At 44.5% G+C, this 19025-nt stretch overlaps 1 protein-coding gene across 6 annotated transcripts in view; it reads right to left on the bottom strand.

The window, feature by feature from the left end:
• LOC139367194 (voltage-dependent L-type calcium channel subunit beta-2-like) overlaps positions 1 to 19025 on the bottom strand; it is a 107428-nt gene that overhangs the window by 5424 nt on the left and 82979 nt on the right. For 5 of the 6 annotated variants that reach the window (XM_071105349.1, XM_071105351.1, XM_071105352.1 and 2 more), the window contains 6 exons: positions 14745 to 14825; positions 14029 to 14087; positions 13286 to 13395; positions 10631 to 10785; positions 4201 to 4296; positions 3217 to 3399 (listed from right to left, as the gene is read on the bottom strand). In XM_071105349.1, coding sequence (XP_070961450.1) covers positions 3217 to 3399; positions 4201 to 4296; positions 10631 to 10785; positions 13286 to 13395; positions 14029 to 14087; positions 14745 to 14825 — 684 coding nt within the window. The remainder of the gene's footprint in view (positions 1 to 3216; positions 3400 to 4200; positions 4297 to 10630; positions 10786 to 13285; positions 13396 to 14028; positions 14088 to 14744; positions 14826 to 19025) is intronic. The other variant, XM_071105350.1, reaches the window with a different exon arrangement.

The raw sequence follows: 19025 nt of genomic DNA, 5'->3' as shown, positions 1-19025 counted from the left end.
AACCACATCCATAATGTATATCAAATCAAACACACACTCCAACCACATCCATACAGTATATCAAATCAAACACACACTCCAACCACATCCATACAGTATATCAAATCAAACACACACTCCAACCACATCCATACAGTATATCAAATCAAACACACACTCCAACCACATCCATACAGTATATCAAATCAAACACACACTCCAACCACATCCATACAGTATATCAAATCAAACACACACTCCAACCACATCCATACAGTATATCAAATCAAACACACACTCCAACCACATCCATAATGTATATCAAATCAAACACACACTCCAACCACATCCATACAGTATATCAAATCAAACACACACTCCAACCACATCCATACAGTATATCAAATCAAACACACACTCCAACCACATCCATACAGTATATCAAATCAAACACACACTCCAACCACATCCATAACGTATATCAAATCAAACACACACTCCAACCACATCCATACAGTATATCAAATCAAACACACACTCCAACCATATCCATACAGTATATCAAATCAAACACACACTCCAACCACATCCCTACAGTATATCAAATCAAACACACACTCCAACCACATCCATACAGTATATCAAATCAAACACACACTCCAACCACATCCATAACGTATATCAAATCAAACACACACTCCAACCACATCCATACAGTATATCAAATCAAACACACACTCCAACCATATCCATACAGTATATCAAATCAAACACACACTCCAACCACATCCATACAGTATATCAAATCAAACACACACTACAACCACATCCATAACGTATATCAAATCAAACACACACTCCAACCACATCCATACAGTATATCAAATCAAACACACACTCCAACCACATCCATACAGTATATCAAATCAAACACACACTCCAACCACATCCATACAGTATATCAAATCAAACACACACTCCAACCACATCCATACAGTATATCAAATCAAACACACACTCCAACCACATCCATACAGTATATCAAATCAAACACACACTCCAACCACATCCATACAGTATATCAAATCAAACACACACTCCAACCACATCCATACAGTATATCAAATCAAACACACACTCCAACCACATCCATAACGTATATCAAATCAAACACACACTCCAACCACATCCATACAGTATATCAAATCAAACACACACTCCAACCACATCCATACAGTATATCAAATCAAACACACACTCCAACCACATCCATACAGTATATCAAATCAAACACACACTCCAACCACATCCATACAGTATATCAAATCAAACACACACTCCAACCACATCCATACAGTATATCAAATCAAACACACACTCCAACCACATCCATACAGTATATCAAATCAAACACACACTCCAACCACATCCATACAGTATATCAAATCAAACACACACTCCAACCACATCCATAACGTATATCAAATCAAACACACACTCCAACCACATCCATACAGTATATCAAATCAAACACACACTCCAACCACATCCATACAGTATATCAAATCAAACACACACTCCAACCACATCCATACAGTATATCAAATCAAACACACACTCCAACCACATCCATACAGTATATCAAATCAAACACACACTCCAACCACATCCATACAGTATATCAAATCAAACACACACTCCAACCACATCCATACAGTATATCAAATCAAACACACACTCCAACCACATCCATACAGTATATCAAATCAAACACGCACTCCAACCACATCCATACAGTATATCAAATCAAACACACACTCCAACCACATCCATACAGTATATCAAATCAAACACACACTCCAACCACATCCATACAGTATATCAAATCAAACACACACTCCAACCACATCCATACAGTATATCAAATCAAACACACACTCCAACCACATCCATACAGTATATCAAATCAAACACACACTCCAACCACATCCATACAGTATATCAAATCAAACACACACGCAAACCACATCCATACAGTATATCAAATCAAACACACACTCCAACCACATCCATACAGTATATCAAATCAAACACACACTCCAACCACATCCATAACGTATATCAAATCAAACACACACTCCAACCACATCCATACAGTATATCAAATCAAACACACACGCAAACCCACATGCATGAAATTCAAACTCACACTTGTAGAAGTACACACGTGTACTGCACTGCACACTCAAAGGTTGAAATGAAAGGATCAATCCTAGAAAGGTTGACTGTGGTCCTGGAGAATACTAAACGTTTCCCAAAAAGTAATCATATTAGTTTGAACTTGATTGATTTACAAATGGCGCCCTACTTTTGACCAGAGCCCTATGAACCCTGGTCAAAAGTAGTGCACTGCATAGGGAATAGGGTGCCATTTGGGATGCACACCCAAGTCTGCAGGACCAAGGCTGAATCACCATGGGAATCTAAACCTGAAGTCCACACCGCTCTTTTGACTAGAGAGTACCTCTCACTCACCGCAATCACAGACATGTTAACCTCACTCGTCAGAATCATTTTCAGTAGTTTAAAAAGGACGTTCATTGTCAGGAGTTTCAGCAAGGCATGGGGACGGAGAAAAGACGTGGACATTTGAAATTCACATGAAACTGATCTGCATCAATCAAATGGCCCAAAAGAATTGTTCGCTGCAGTTAAATACAGACACTTCAAATAGATCATTATTCTCAAACTGACAAAAGTGCGTTGTGCAAAATTCCTCTGCCTGTAAGAATTAATTTTTTCAAAGGATAGCAACCAGCCGTGTTGAACCAATTCTAAACACAAGCTCCAGATTTGTCGGTGTAATTTCAAGGCTTAATGATCTTGTTCAGTCATGGTTAGCAGGCCCACCACTAGTCATGCCACCTCTCGTCTCTCGATGCCTCTTCCTATTAGTTTCTCTACATCTCATTGCATCCTCAGCCCCCCCCCCCCCCCCCCATCTCCCTCTCTCTTTCATTTTCCTTCTCACTGTATCTCTGTATCTCTTTGTTCTTCATCTCTCTCTCTCTGTCCTGCTCTTCCCTGTCGTGGTCAGTGTGCCATGGCGCTGACTCTGTGGCAGTAAAGACTGCTGACGGCCAGTGAGCTACTTGTCTCCCTGCCCTCCCTGCTCTCCCTGTCCGGGCTCCGGAGCAGGCCGCCCACAATGGCCCGGAGCCTGGTTAGCGCCTGTACCTGCATGCTGGAGACAGGAGCGGGGCTGGAGGGCAGGGCGGCCGTGGACACCTTGGGCAGCAGCGGATTGGGGGGGTTGCAGCTGGCGGGGTGGGTGCTCTTCCAGTAGGCCTCCAGGTAATCAGCCATGTGCTCACACGCATCCTCCAGTTGGTTTTCATCCAGGATGATGTCAAACATCTCCTGAGTGAGGGAGATGGAGAGAGATAAACAGAGGGGAAAACAGTATTGTTAGTGTCTTTATGGGCCCAAAACAGTACAGGTGTGAGCTTAGTATGGGTCAACGATAGATAACAACTTTATAAGAGAGGATCTATTTTTTCTTAGATACTTTATTTTATAGATTCCAAATGACTTTGCACCTTGTTTTGTTGTTGTTGTTTTTTACAAGAAACTGACATGCTTCTTGGATTAAGTTAGACTAAAACTGTATCAGAGACAAAATAACCAATTTAATAGCATTAAATATTCATTTGGCAAGAATAGTCAGATCAGGGAGACTCTTAAAAGCTAAATACCACCAGGGATGCGATGCTATTGGAATTAAATTAGGGTGGATTTTTTCACAAGCCTGTGATGTTTGGGATCATATTCTAAAAGAAAACCAGAGAAGATCACAGAAGGACTGAAATAGATTTGGCAGGAGATATGAGGCTTTCTGAAGCATTCCACAACAGTATTATTAATATAAGGGCAGAATCCTGACGGGAGATATATACGCACACAACTCAAAAAACCTCCACGCAAATCAACGTCAGTGCACGATTTACACAAGACTTCAAGTAACTCGAGTGCGTGTCTTCTCAAGTTCTCCTCCTCTCCGCCCTTGACAGTCTCCTTTATGGTATCAATAGAGGCTTGAGGCACAGAGACCCAAATCGTCAATCTGCACAAAGAAACAGTATCCTTCCAGATTGTAATAGCTGTGGCGTGCGGAGGGTGTGATCCAGGTAGACCTCTGGCCAGTGGTGTGGCTATACTCACGGCAGGGCACTGGGCCAGTTTGTCTGCAGCAACCATCTGGACATTGAGGTGCTTGGCCTGGGACTTCCCTCTGGACTTGATGAGCCTCTGCAGAACCTGTGGGAAATATGAGCGAGGGGCATGAGAGTCACGACACCGTCAGCACCACAACAAATCCCACTCCCATCACATGAAAGCGCGTGGACACCGTAGCGATGACAACGCCGTCCCACGAAAGCATTGTCAACGCCGCAACAGTCAACGGCGTCACATGAAAGCATCGTCAACGCCGCAACAGAGTCGACTCCGTCACATGAAAGCGTGTGGACACCGTAGCGATGTCAACGCCGTCCCACGAAAGCATTGTCAACGCCGTCCCATGAAAGCATCGCCAATGCTGCAACAGAGTCGACTCCGTCACATGAAAGCATCGTCAGCGCCGCAACAGAGTCAACTCCGTCACATGAAAGCATCGTCCACACCCTAACAAGGTCAACTCCATCACATCACAGCATCGTCAGCACTGTAAACGTAAGTCAACTCCAATGTAGCAGCAAGGTGGAGACTTCAATCCAACATCAGTAGCACAGTAGAACTGTGATTCTACTGATTCACAGCAGCAGTAGTTGATGAAAAGAGGAGACGAGAGGTGTCAGACGGTTTATCCCATCGAGATGTGATTCAGGCTGACAAAACGTTGATTTAGCGGCCGTATATCACACATCTTCAGCTACGCCTTCGTTCCCTTTTTATGTTACTGAAATGGCAGGGGTTTTATTGTGTTATTTGCAGACAGCTGAAGGTCAGCGTGATGAATCACACACCTGACTCTCTCCCATTTAGACGAGCTGAGTAGACGGAGCTTTAAAAAAAAGGCCATGTTTAAAAACTGGAGCAGGTCGCCATTCAGTAAGAAAAAGGCGATGTGAACAGTGACAAGACACATCCATACACCATTGGCGCCCCAATGCACCAGGGACATCCATAGACATAAACCAGTAGGAGAGGACTTCACTTCTTCTTACGCAGTCTCAGGACAAGACTTTCACTTCGGCTCTGTTCATTTCATCAATCTGTCACTCACTTCTTTCATACTGTCTGGAGGGGATCAGTCTCTACCTGCCCTGCTTCTACCTTTACACACTGATGCATATTATGTATGGAAGCCCTGAAGCCCAAGGTAACAAAAATAAAAAATCACTTGGAACGATCTTGTTTGAACTACTTAGTATCTTGTTTGAACGATGTAGTCAATTTTTTTATAATAATAAAGTTCTGTATATTATTACTGTGTGTGAGATGGAAGGTTGGCTGAATACATGACTAGAAAATAAAGGTTAGTATTGGAACAATAACCATGTAATAATACACTGGGGCAAACTGCTAGTACCCTGAGATTCAGTATGATGACCCAACAGTGGTAGGTAGGCCTGATCAACGACAACGATGAGACAGCCTATAGGGAGGAGGTCACAGACCTGAACGTGCGGTGCAAGGACAACAACCTCTCCCTCAACGTGATCAAGACAAAGGAGATGATTGTGGACTACAGGAAAAGGAGGTTTTGAGCACCTCCCCATTCTCATCGACAGGGCTATAGTGGAGCAGGTTGAGAGCTTCAAGTTTCTTGGTGTCCACATCACCAACAAACTAACATTGTCCAAGCACACCAAGACAGTCGTGAAGAGGGTACGACAAACCTCTTCCCCCTCAGGAGACTGAAAACATTTGGCATGGGTCCTCAGAGCCTCAAAAGGTTTTACAGCTGCACCATCGAGAGCATCCTGATGGGTTGCATCGCTGCCTGGTATGGCAACCGCTCGGCCTCCGACTGCAAGTCACTACAGAGGGTGGTGCGTACGGCCTAGTACATCACCGGGGCCAAACTTCCTGCCATCCAGGACCTCTATACCAGGCGGTGTCAGAAGAAGGCCCTAAAAATTGTCAAAGACTCCAGCCACCCCAGTGATAGACTGTTCTCTCTGCTACCGCACGGCAAGCGGTACCAGAGCACCAAGTCTAGGTCCAAGAGGCTTCTAAACAGCTTCTACCCCCAAGCCATAACACTCCCAGACTATTTGCATTGCAAATTTGACATGTCATGATTTGATATGCCATGTAAACTGCCACATGTATTTGTGGAATGGAAATTGTGTATTGTGAATGAACTATGACTATGACTATGATGACTATATTATGACTATAACTACTGTTCCATGGATGAAGGATCTACAATCACGCCAGACAAGGCCAATGAAATCCAAGCCTCGCTGGAAGCCCCGCCTTCCACAGGTGATAAGCGTGAGGGTCGGATTCATTCCTTCAATTTAATACCGCTCTTCACCGAGGCCAGGAACGGGCGGTGCGGGGTCAAACAGGTGTCGTACCTCGTTTTTCTCCTTCAGGGAACAGTAGTTATAGTCATAGCGTTACGTTCCCTTTCAGTCAGTCATCTTTGGTGCAACAAACTATTGCGAAATATAATCACGACCCAACGGATACTAAATGAAACAGCCCATGGCAGACCACCCCAACCTGACCACCCCAGATGCGGCAGTCTGGGCATTGCGCACACGGCGCCCTGTCTAATGACTTTCCCCTGTCCCAAGCGCAAGCACGCTGTGTTCTATACTGGGAGCAGACACATCCAAGCTATAAAACCTCACAGAAGTATGTGGTGATGCCCAACTCGCAGCAGCACAAATATTTCCTATGGTCAACCCTTTAAACAATGCTCAAGACGCTGCCAGACCCCTGGTGGACTGGACACGTACACTGGTAGGTAATCCTTGCCCCTTGCTGCTATATGCCAGGGAAATAGCCTCCACAATATGGTGGCAGAGACGCTGCTTAGAGAGTGCCCTGCCGCGAGCTGGATTAGCAAAACAGACAAAAAGTTGGTCACATGACCGGATATCCCGGGTCCATTTTAATGTACGTGCGTAAAGCTCGCACCAGGCACAGGGCATGTAACCTTTGTTGCTCTTCAGAAGCAATAGCAGGAGGCGAAAAGGTAAATAGGACCTGTAGGACATAGCCATTACTTTTGGGGCGAAGGCCGCTTTTGGACGCCCGGGGCCTACTGAGGACAGCAAGGGTGTACAGAGGTCCCCAGCACTTTTAGCCTAGGCCATAGCCATGAGCAGGAAGGTTTTGTAGGAGAGTATCTTCTGATCCACTGACTCCAGAGGCCATGTACCCTTTTAAAGTGGAGAATGCTTGAAAAGCACCTGTAGAAACATAAGGATGTCCCTTACAGAGCACTGAAAAGTCCTTTATCTTGGCACCAGAGCTCAAATGCTTGCCACTTATACGCATACAGTCCTCTCATGGAGGGCGCCCTTGGTAGCAATAACATTCAGAGGTAAACCTCTAGCCATCAGATTGGCCTCTAGGGGTCAGGCCCATAGGATCGCTTACCATACCTGCCTGTGCACCTGGGACAACAGGTGCCTGCCTAACGGGTGTTTCCACGGGTCCCCGCCTAAAAGGTTAATGATCTCTGCGAAAGAAGGTTGCCTGGGGAGACACAAGAATCAAAGGTAAGCCATCCCGGTGCACCCACTTCACCGTGGGATACCTCATGGCGAAAAATAGAAGTCACTGCGCGTTTTCCCACAATGCCTAAAAATCGACACCAGTACCGTTCACTTCACGAGCTCAGGGAATGCCCGGTCCAGCATGCATTGTAGGCTATTTGTGTTCTTCTATAGCCCCTTGCTTTAGCTACTGTCATGGAGTTCGCTAAATCTTTTCATAAAGAAAATGATAAAACACACAGGTGCAAAATCAAAGTGACAAAGATGAGGACGACCAAGACCAAGAGAGGTAGTGTGGTGACCTAGTGTTCACAACTAAAGAATCATTGTGGAATCCGAAAAGACACCTATCCCTAAAGCATGATGGTGTACTTACTATGTGCACATGCTAACAGAAGGGAATGAGGTGGGTAGATAGCTACGTGTGTTATTGCATCAAAGTATTTATAAACAAAAAATCGGACTTCTTAAAAGTTATATTATCTATACAATAGGCTGAAATAGATTTTGGCCCAATAGGCATGACATGTTATGTTTTCCAAGGAGCTTTCCGTTTTTGCCAAAAAGCATTTAGGCCTACACATTTTTAAAAACAACTCTGCATCCCTGCCCAGCCTGGCAAAAGTGGCCTGAAGACTCCCAGTTGCTCTGCAAGCACGGAGAGGGTATTCTCCACTGCTGGCCTGATCTCCAGGCACCATCGCATGAGCCTGATGCCAAATTCTGGCCAAATTCTGGTGTTTGTAAAAATGAATTCAAAGGCACTGTAGACTAAGCCTAATAAGGTATTGTTGTTTCATTTGTATTTAAGTCAGGCTACCTGTCTGGTTCTTGACCTAGTTAGAGAGTGTTTATATGCCTTTTAATGTAATGTAATTTAATGTAGCCTATTTCAAATGATGAGCACTTCTTACAGTCACTTTTTCATTCTGTTAATTAACATAGTTTTCATTCAAATCATATGGTTTGGTTTCAACACTTCAAAACCAAATGGTAGGTCCGGGTGGTCACAATAGTAGATTGGTGTTGGTTAAATGGTGAGTTTAATAAATGGAACGAATTTGGAGCGGCAGTTTTTTTATTCGCCGAGCGGTTGGAAAATATGTGCATACTCTACCACCAGCCAATCAATGTAATAGCGATCGGATGGTGAGCATTCTGAGTTTGTAGACTCTGAGGTGCTTGCTGAGGGCATGTAGTTCGAGAATAGGACGCAAAGTCCCGCCCGTTTCCGTAAACCAGGAATACCGGCTGTACTAGAAGTCCCGGGTCTTCGACATAGGAACCACTCGGATTGCCTGCTTCTAGAGACGGGAGGATATTTCCTCCCTCAAGAACAGTCGACGTGATGATGCTGCAGACGCGTGGGGGATGCACAACAAGTTGTAGCCTGTACCCTGACGTCACTGTTCACATGATCCCGGGCGAAAATTGAACTCACATACCCGTCAAAGTTCCACCCGTCAAAACTGTGGAACTTGGCTGAAAAAAACTGTGTTTATGTGCCAAGGTTTGCCTAAAGCCCGGCCCACTCTGGGTACACGGGCTCTGGCGATCAGTGACGTACCCTAGTTGGCAGTGCCACATGAAGGCACTGTTGTCACAACGAGGCTCACCAGGTTCAGGCAGTAAGATGCGTTTCAGTAACCAGCTGGCACCCAGCGCTGGACCGCACACATAAAACATAGACCCAGGGAACAAAAGTTAATCATGGAGGTTACCCTACCAACCAGTCATAGGTACTAGCGACAAAACGCCTTGTAACCTAGCTGGAAATTGGACAGGTAGCTCTGAAAAACGGACCCCTTCTGTTGTAACAGACAGGGGTGATTGGTAATTGAATCTCATTTTCAGGAATGAAAAGTGTTGAGCTGGAGACAGACAGCTCATTTGGGGGGCTCTTATGAACCACAGAGACTGCATGTGGGATAATAGCGTGGTCGTGTCCAACCCTGCTCATTCCCTCGACTCCGCTACCAACAACTCATCGCCTATAGAGCCCATAACCTGCATCACTAGACACCTCATAGTGACTAGTGAGCTACAGGCAGGAATCAATGAATCCCAGTAATGAACCAGCCATGGGCACAGTGACCCAACTTGTCATACTCACCCTGGGGAGATTGATCTACCCCTGTGGAATGCGGGGGGCAGGTAGCATTAAGTATGGACAAGCTTCCAACATACATTGTGCTTCTGTGAGACTGTATAGCCTGCATGAAGCCTGGCCCCTATATAAGCACAGGGGGCTCTGGCAATGGCTGACGTAGTACGCCGTCTGCCAAACGTGGGGCCACTGTTGTCACAGTAATGTTTTTGCAGAGGGGCGCACTGGTCACTCAGACACATGCTTGGCCCCACGCTCCGGGAGTTACCCCAGCCAAGTGCTCAGAGGGCTGCTTCTACATCGAAGGTGCACTTAAACCCCATTTCCGTCACTCCCTCCAACTCCAGGAACTTAAAATAGGAATGGGGTTGCCATAACGCTGGGGGAAAGCTAGTAAGTTTTACTCAAGGAAGTTAAGCATGCTAGCCAACGTTAGCAAGGACACTTTTTAGCATAAGCTAGGCTAGCTAGCCCAGCAACACCAGTGGGGAGGCAGTAATAGGTATTATAGCTAGCTCGCCTCGGCGAGTTAAGACAACCTGGCTAGCACGACATGCAAAGCTAATTTAGCTAGCCCAGTGTCGAAAGTCTACGTAGAACCGGATCACTGAGGTGACCGGACCCATCCTTAAGAAGTCTATGAAGAGAGGAAGCCAGTGCTTGACTGAGGCAGACATAAGTGGCGGGGGGGGTACCCCCGAACCTGGCCGCCCTCTCTCTTCGAGTAGCCTCCCGTGTACCGAAGGTGACTGACTGAAACCAGACTAGATGTAAGTTACCACTTATTTGCCTTGCTTGGCCTCACCTTAGGAGAGGAGATCTTGACGTAGACGATGATAGGGGCCAGGGAGGTCTTTCCCAATTGGGCCGGGTGGTTGATGGTGTCTGCGTCCAGAACCACCAGCTGCAAGGTCCGGGCCAGCTCAAAGATACGTTCTATCTCACTTTGCACTTCAGCTACTAAGAGAGAACGAGAGGGAGAGCATTAGGGTTGGAGAGACACGAGACAGAGAGAGAGAGAGAGTGAGGGAGAGAGAGAGAATGAGAGTCAAGCCATAAATCCGCTTTCATTCCGCCCTTCAGTTATGCGGCTTCGAGAGGAGGAGAGATTATCAAAACTGAATGGCCATAGGATCATGCGGAAATATGGAAGTATCCCATTTAACGTGAGAGAACATGTATTAGCTAATGCACTTTCCCCCCCCAGATAGACGTGGTTAGGTCATAAACATAAATCACAGACAGTCCAGGAAATCTCCTTCAAGCAACACTTCACTTCATTACATTTCATAAGAAGCTCAAACAAACTTGTGTTTGCACATCCACTGCTGCAATGACTAAGACACGCGTGTTGCCGGAAATTGAGCGGAGAGTCCAGATGTGTCTGGTGATTATAATACATTATGGATGCATCCTAAATCCCTCTCTATCCCTATATATAGTGCACGACTTTTGACCAGAGTTCTATGGGCCATGGTCAAAAGCAGTGCCCTACAAAGAGAATAATAGAGTGCCATTTGGGATGCATTTTATGATGATGTTTTTCATATCAGACGCTTCCTGTTGGAAACACTGGGTTTTGATGATATCTAGGCCGAAATCAAACAGGAACTAACAGCTGTGACTGGAATGCAACACAGGCCGCATAATATTACTTTTCACACACTAACTCAATTACACAAATGCTTAACTCAAGCGATGGGTCTGCTTGTAAGAGATTCCTGAAATAACTTCAGCCACATTGGGAACAACTGTTGCTTTCAGAAAAGTCTTCCTATCTAATGCCATCGAGACAGAGTTAGGGTTCAGCGCACTGTCAACACGTGTGTCCCTGAAGTGATTAAATAATTATACAGTTGCATTGGCTTCCAGTTGAAGAGCTTGTCATCAAAAGTGGAGCACAGAGGTTGTACAGAGCTGTGCAGTGCTTTAAGTGTAACCCAGTCTTAAAGTATCTTTAAAGATGAGTGGGGCAGTGGGGGTAGACGGAGGGAGGTGCTACTAGCATCCATCCACGCTCCGTCTGAGGCTCCACAGAAAGGGCTTTAATCCCGGGACATCGCTGCCCGAGCAACCGGCACGTCAGAAAAGTAGTGCACTCAATAGGGAATTGGGTGCCATTTGGGATGCTACCCAGGAGTAACATTACAGAGCACCGTTGCTCATGTCAGTGATCCAATACAAAGATTAGGACTGTGGCTTCCATAGTTCCGTTGGCTCTCCGGCCACCCCCGTGAGGTCAGAGCTGAGGAATCTGTTTCATTCTAAACCGCAGCTTGTTAATCAAGCCTGGTAAAATCAGCTGGGTTCTTGACCTTGTTATCTGGCAGCAGGCTTCTGGATTCTCCTCTCTTTCCCTATCTTTTGTTCCAAACACAAACCTTTTTAATCACATCCCCAGACAGGTCAATCGTCCCCTTCCAACATCTGTAGGTCTGCACTATAACCATCTTCAAGGCTTTCTTCCAAATGGCACCCTATTCCCTATATAGTGCACTACTTTTGACTGGAGCCATATGTCCCCTGGTCAAAAGTCGTGAACGACACTCTTAGTAAAAAGGGTTCCAAAAGGGTTATTCAGCTGTCCCCATAGGAGAACCCTTTTTGGTTCCAGGTAGAGCAATTTTGGGTTCCATGTAGAACCTTCAGTGGAAAAGGGTTCTACATGGAACACAAAACATTTGTACTTGGAATCAAAAGGGTCCGACCTGGAAACAACAAGGGTTCTTCAAAGGGTTCTCCTATGGGGACAGACGAAGAACCCTTTTAGGTTATAGATAGCACCTTTCTTTCTAAGAGTGTATAGTGTATAGCAGTGGTGTAAAGTACTTAAGTAGTTTTTTGGGGTATCTGTACTTTACTATTTATATTTTTGACAACTTTTACTTCACTACATTCCTTAAAGAGAATGATGTACTTTTTACTCCATACATTTTCCCTGACACCCAAAAGTACTCATTACATTTTGAATGCTTAGCAGGACAGAAATTGGTTCAATAATGCACACTTATCAAGAGAACATCCCTGGTCATCTCTACTGCCTCTGATCTGGCGGGCTCACTAAACACACATGCTTTGTTTTTAAATGATATCTGAGCGCTGGAGTGTGACCCTGGATTTCCTGGTTTGCCTAATATAAGGATTTGTTTTTATTATTCATACTTTTACTTTTGATACTTAAGTATATTTAAAACCAAATACTTTCAGACTTACTCAAGTGTATCTTAACTGGGTGACTTTCCCTTTTACTTGAGTCATTTTCTTTTAAGGTATCTTTACTTTTACGAGAGAGAATTGAGTACTTTTTCCACCACTGCTGTATGAGGTATAGGATGCCATTTGGGACACATCAGAAGGCTTTGTTTAATCTTTTACTCCTTCCCTTTTCTCTATGCAATTAGTCTCTCTAAATACAAAGGGCACTAGAGGAACACAGAGGTCTCATACTTCCAGAACTTACCAAGGTTGGAGCGTGTGTTGGAGCGCTCGATGATGGCGTGCTTACTAGGGTTGTTGAGGACCGAGCGTTTGGCAAGAGAGATGTCTGCCGTGACACGAGTGATTGATATTCTGGTAGGAAGGCAGAGAAAAAAAAAAACTGGTCAGAGAGAGAATAGAGCGTGCTCTGATTTCCGAATCAAATAGCCTTGATTCATGATCAATATCAATACAAAATGTAACACTTGGAAAGAACACTGTATTCCAAATAAAAAGGGGATAGCAACCAAATCACCATATGAAGAGGGGAGAGTTGTGATTTCTAAGGTTTAGTAGACGAGGACAGAGATGGTGTGAGTATGCTTATAGTCAAATACCATATGTAAAACATCTTGCTAATGATCAAAAGGCTTGCACTCTGAGAAGAATATAAATACGGTTTACAGTATGAGTACAGTATGAGTTTTGTAACATCATTTATTTACTGTGGATGGGAGACTGGCCAGGAAGCCCAGGCAGGGACTGGTGCATGGAGAGGAGAGGAGCTGAGGAGAACCCTGCGCTGCACTAGGGCCCACTATGGCCTATTAAGGACATGGAGAAGGCCTATTTAAAGCAACAGCTAGCACACATCTCCAGGCCAAACAAACTTGCTACATACTCCTTCGGCAAAACCTCCCGGGACGACTAAATACCAGCCTATAGGACTCAGGCAGAGCAGACTGAACAGGGATAAAGAGAGGGGGAAGGAAGAAAAGCACGTACCTTCCTTCAAATCGGTGTTTCAAAAAGTCAAACAGTGCCTTTTGCATCATATCTGTCACCTGCAAGCAAAAGGGATAAGAAAAACACAGTGAACATTTATGGAACGACCATCATTTTGAAAACAGACTGTGTGTGTGTGTGTGTGTGTGTTTGCATGGGTGGGTTGGTTGGTGAATTGAAGCAAGCTCTCTGTTGGTGAGAGAGGGAGCCCCACAGCACAGACTGTTGTTTCAGAATTGACTGACAGCACTTCAGCCTTTCCCATGTAAACAACTGTGCTCCTTCTCAGCTTAGTGTGTCCTGTTCTCATCAGGTTCCAGAGGAACCTCCCCTTTCTGCCTCCCATTTAACCACAGAGACAAAGCTCAGCTCTGTTGGTGTGTCCATGTGTCCACAATGAGAACAAGTAGTAGAAGTGGAATTAGTGTAAACAGAATGTATTAGTGAGTGTAGTAGTGGTGCTAGTACCAGTAGTAGGGTTGCACAATTCAAGTAATTTCCCCAAAATGTCCAGGTTTTCCAGAATTACCATTTGGAAGATTCCCTGGGTTTCTGGGAAACCTGGAAATTTGGGGAAAGTTACCGGATTTGGCAAACTTAACAAGTAGTGATCTAAATAGAATGTACTAGTGGTGAGGGTGGTAGTGTCAGTGATAACCCCTTATAACAACTGCATAACAACTTATAACAAACCCTTATAATAACAATGCTGTTACCTCATAGCCCTTCAGTGACGGTCCAACCAGGACCACAGGTCGCATGGAAGGCACAACGTCGTATGGAGGAATGTGTTCCGTCTGCCCGGCGACAGAAAACAACCCATCAGCTTCACATCCAGGGTGATTATTATACAGAGGCCGCAGCCCAAATGGCACCCTGCCCCCCTACATAGTGCACTACTTTTGACCAGCGCCCTGGTCAAAAGTAGTGCGCTAAATAGGAAATAATGGCGGCATTTTGGAAGCATGCACACTCAACATTACACACTGTAATGTCCAGGGGAAAAGGCAAAACACACTGTACCAATTATTAGAACTGAAAGGAACTTGGCAAACTATGAAATTAGTTGTTCTAACTGTGAGCCCCAGTTTGCACTCAACACACATGAAGGATGCCAGTTAAAGGGGCAATCTGGGACTGGTATCCCTTCATTCATCATAGTTTTCTGGTCCATAGAAATAGGGGTGTTTTGTTTTCATTTTGAGTAAATATAAAACGGTAAGACGTTATACTGAATGACACTCTAGACAGAGCAAATACTAAGATCATCTCTGAACTGAATTCACTGACCCCGTAATGAATTGACAAGCAGCTTAACATAAGAACAACAATCCAAATCTGTGTGGAGGTCAAGGTATACTGAACAGAATCTCATTATTGTTATCTACTCAAAAGGGAATGTCAGTAGAGGAACTGGTTAGTCAGAACAAGGATGATAAGAACTAAAACGGTAGGAAACGGTAGAACTGAAACAAACTAGCAGAGAAACACAGTCACACAGCGACAGAGTGGGAGCTCAGTGCATCTCAGTGACAGCTTCAGAGGTATGCGTGTGTGTGTGTGTGTGTGTGGGTGACAGCGAGGCAGTAGACCTCTAATGCCACATCTGTGTGTGCTGTCACAGTTCCAGCGGTGTGACGGTGCAGTATGTCTGAGGAACGCACCGGCAGACAGACAAGACTGACACGCCATCGCTTCGCAGGGAAAATGAAAACGCTTTCACCTCCGCAGGAGCGACAGTGCGTGATCTGAGCACTACTGGAGACAGCTATGACAGATGGATGAAGAGAGAGAGAGAGAGAGAGAGAGAGAGAGAGAGAGAGAGAGCGAGAGAGAGACAGAGAGAGAGAGACAGAGAGAGAGAGAGAGAGAGAGATAGAGAGAGACAGAGAGAGAGAGAGAGAGAGAGAGAGAGAGAGAGAGAGAGAGAGAGAGAGAGAGAGAGCGAGAGAGACAGAGAGAGAGAGAGAGAGAGAGAGAGAGAGAGAGAGAGAGAGAGACAGAGAGAGAGCGAGAGAGAGAGACAGAGAGAGACAGAGAGAGAGAGAGAGAGAGACAGAGAGAGAGAGAGAGAGACAGAGAGAGAGAGATAGAGAGAGACAGAGAGACAGAGAGAGAGAGAGAGAGAGAGAGAGAGAGGCGATAGCACAGAGTCTGTCACACCTTTACTACCTTTTTTCACAACTCTACCGCTCTTGCTGTTTTTGTTTGTTGTTGTTCCATCTCACCCTGTTTTTGTGTCTTAGCCTCTCTCCGCAGTCTTCCTGTCTATCTCTCTCTCCCCTTCCAACTCTCTCGCTCTCTCTTTGTCTTCATCTCTTCCCCCCCTTCTCTCTCTCTAGCTCTCTCTCTTGCTCTCTCTCTCTCTCTCTAGCTCTCTCTCTCTCTCTGTCTCTAGCTCTCTCTTTTCCTGTATCTGTCTCTCTCTCTCTCTCTCTCTCTAGCTCTCTCTCTCTCTCTCTCTAGCTCTCTCTGTCTCTAGCTCTCTCTTTTCCTCTCTCTCTCTCTCTCTAGCTCTCTCTAGCTCTCTCTTTTCCTGTATCTGTCTCTCTCTCTCTCTGTCTCTAGCTCTCTCTTTTCCTGTATCTGTCTCTCTCGGTCCGTCTCCCTCTCTTTCATGTTTCTTCAACTGCTAACATCTGCTGCCGTCACTGGCTGTCCCTGGGGAACTCTCGTTACATCAGAGCGGGGAAAGTGCTGCTAGATGCAAGCCAGAGCATCCAAGTCTGGAGCACTACCGGTCAGGACGCTGAAATATTTTAGGCCACATTTCGCTGGCCTAGGCTACAGGGTTATTGTTACTAAAATAATGCACGCTGCTGGATGACGAGAAATGGTGGCTATTGTTTCCATTGTTGTTGTAGTTGCATGGTCTTGGAAAGGAGACGAGACTGAACCTCTTTATCTGATTATTGTAAAAAGAAAACCAAAAACTCAATAAATATAATGTTTCAAGTAGAAAGGACATGAAATGTGAATGGAGAGGAGTTTTCTGTTTGCTAAGCTTTGCATCAAGTCAAGACATGGAGTGCACACAATGACCCGATAATTATTGTTGTGTATGCAATGTGTGTATGTGTGTGGGTTATGTGTATGAGGTTGGCCCACACACATAAACACACACAGGCAGGCATAGAAAGTCACACGCACGCACACACACACACACACACACACACACACACACACACACACACACACACACACACACACACACACACACACACACACACACACACACACACACACACACACACACACACCTCTGAAATTGTGTATTAATATGGCAGTGCTTGACAAAATAATGTTTATTTTTTAATGGGAGTTGTTTCATTGTTGTATTTGTTCTAATGGAGGTCACACTTGATTCATGTTGCTGTGATAAAGATACACAACCAAACCAACACGGACGCTAATAGCTGTCACTGTAGATTAGGGCTGTGGCGGTCATGACATTTTGTCAGCCGGTTATTGTCATGCAAAAGATGGCGGTCTCAGGTAATTTACCATTAATTAACACGTTTAGCATGTCCAGGCCTCCCCAGATACAAGCCGCTGATTAAAAAAAGTTGAATAAATCAATTGAATATACACCATCACAATATATCCACTATTTAATTTTGTTAAGTCTAAAAAAATGAGGACATGAAGAAAATCTATACTTATATCTATACTTGTGCCATTATTTTATTTTATACGCTTTTATAGTAAGAAGAATATAATTGAATTTATCTGGAAAAAAAATAAGGGATATTTTTTCCCATTACGAAGCAATTGCGCATACTGTATGAAGTGGCTATGTTGAGCGTAAACTGATCATTTGAAACAGGTCCTATATGCTAGATTTAGTTGTGAATGATACAAACCTTACAATGTCTCAGAAATCAAAACATACACTACCGGTCAAAAGTTTGGACACACTGCACCACCTATCACACTTTCACAAAATGTATGAATACATGGGTAAAGGTCAATCAGATGTGTGAACATAATCGCTTTCCATGTTGTCTGTTGTCTGTAGCTTGTGAGGTGTGGAAACACTTTGTTGCTTTTATGAATTTTGTTGCTCTGTCTGTATGCTACGTCTTGCTTGTCCTATGTTGCTCTGTCTGTATGCTATGTCTTGCTTGTCCTATGTTGCTCTGCGTGTGTTCACTGCTCAATGATTGTCTATATTGTAATTGTTTTTAATAACCTGCCCAGGGACTGCGGTTGAAAATTAGCCGGCTGGCTAAAACCGGCACTTTTACTGAAACGTTGATGAATGTGCACTGTCCTTGTAAAAATAAAATAAACTCAAACTCAGGGTTTTTCTTTATTTTTACTATTTTCTACATTGTAGAATAATAGTGGAGACATCAAAACTATGAAACAACAGATATGAAATCATGTAGTAACCAAAAAAGTGTTAAACAAATAAAAATATATTTTATACTTGAGATTCTTCAAAGCAGCCATCCTTTGCCTTGATGACAGCATTGCACACTCTTGGCATTCTCTCAACCAGCTTCATGAGGAATGCTTTTCCAAAAGTCTTGAAGGAGTTCCCACATATGCTGAGCACTTGTTGGCTGCTTTTACTTCACTCTGCTGTCAAACTCATCCCAAACCATCTCAATTGGGTTAAGGTCGGGTGATTGTGGAGGCCAGGTCATCTGATGCAGCACTTCCATCACTCTCCTTATTGGTTAAATAGCCCTTAGACAGCCTGGAAGTGTGTTAGGTCATTGTCCTGTTGAAAAATAAATCATAGTCCCACTAAGCGCAAACCAGATGGGATGCCATATTGCTGCAGAATGCTCTGGTAGCCATGCTGGTTAAGTGTGCCTTGTATTCTAAATAAATGACTGACATTGGCACCAGCAAAGCACCCCCACACCATCACACCTCCTCCTCCATGCTTCATGGTGGGAAACACATGCGGAGATCATCCGTTCATCCGTTCACCTACTCATCAAACCAAAGGACAGATTCCCACCGTTCTAATGTTCATTGCTCGT

Source organism: Oncorhynchus clarkii, chromosome 15, assembly GCF_045791955.1.
Source record: "Oncorhynchus clarkii lewisi isolate Uvic-CL-2024 chromosome 15, UVic_Ocla_1.0, whole genome shotgun sequence".
NCBI lineage: Eukaryota > Metazoa > Chordata > Actinopteri > Salmoniformes > Salmonidae > Oncorhynchus > Oncorhynchus clarkii.
The sequence above is the reverse complement of the archived record's forward strand: the minus strand, read 5'-3'. Positions and strand labels throughout refer to the sequence as shown.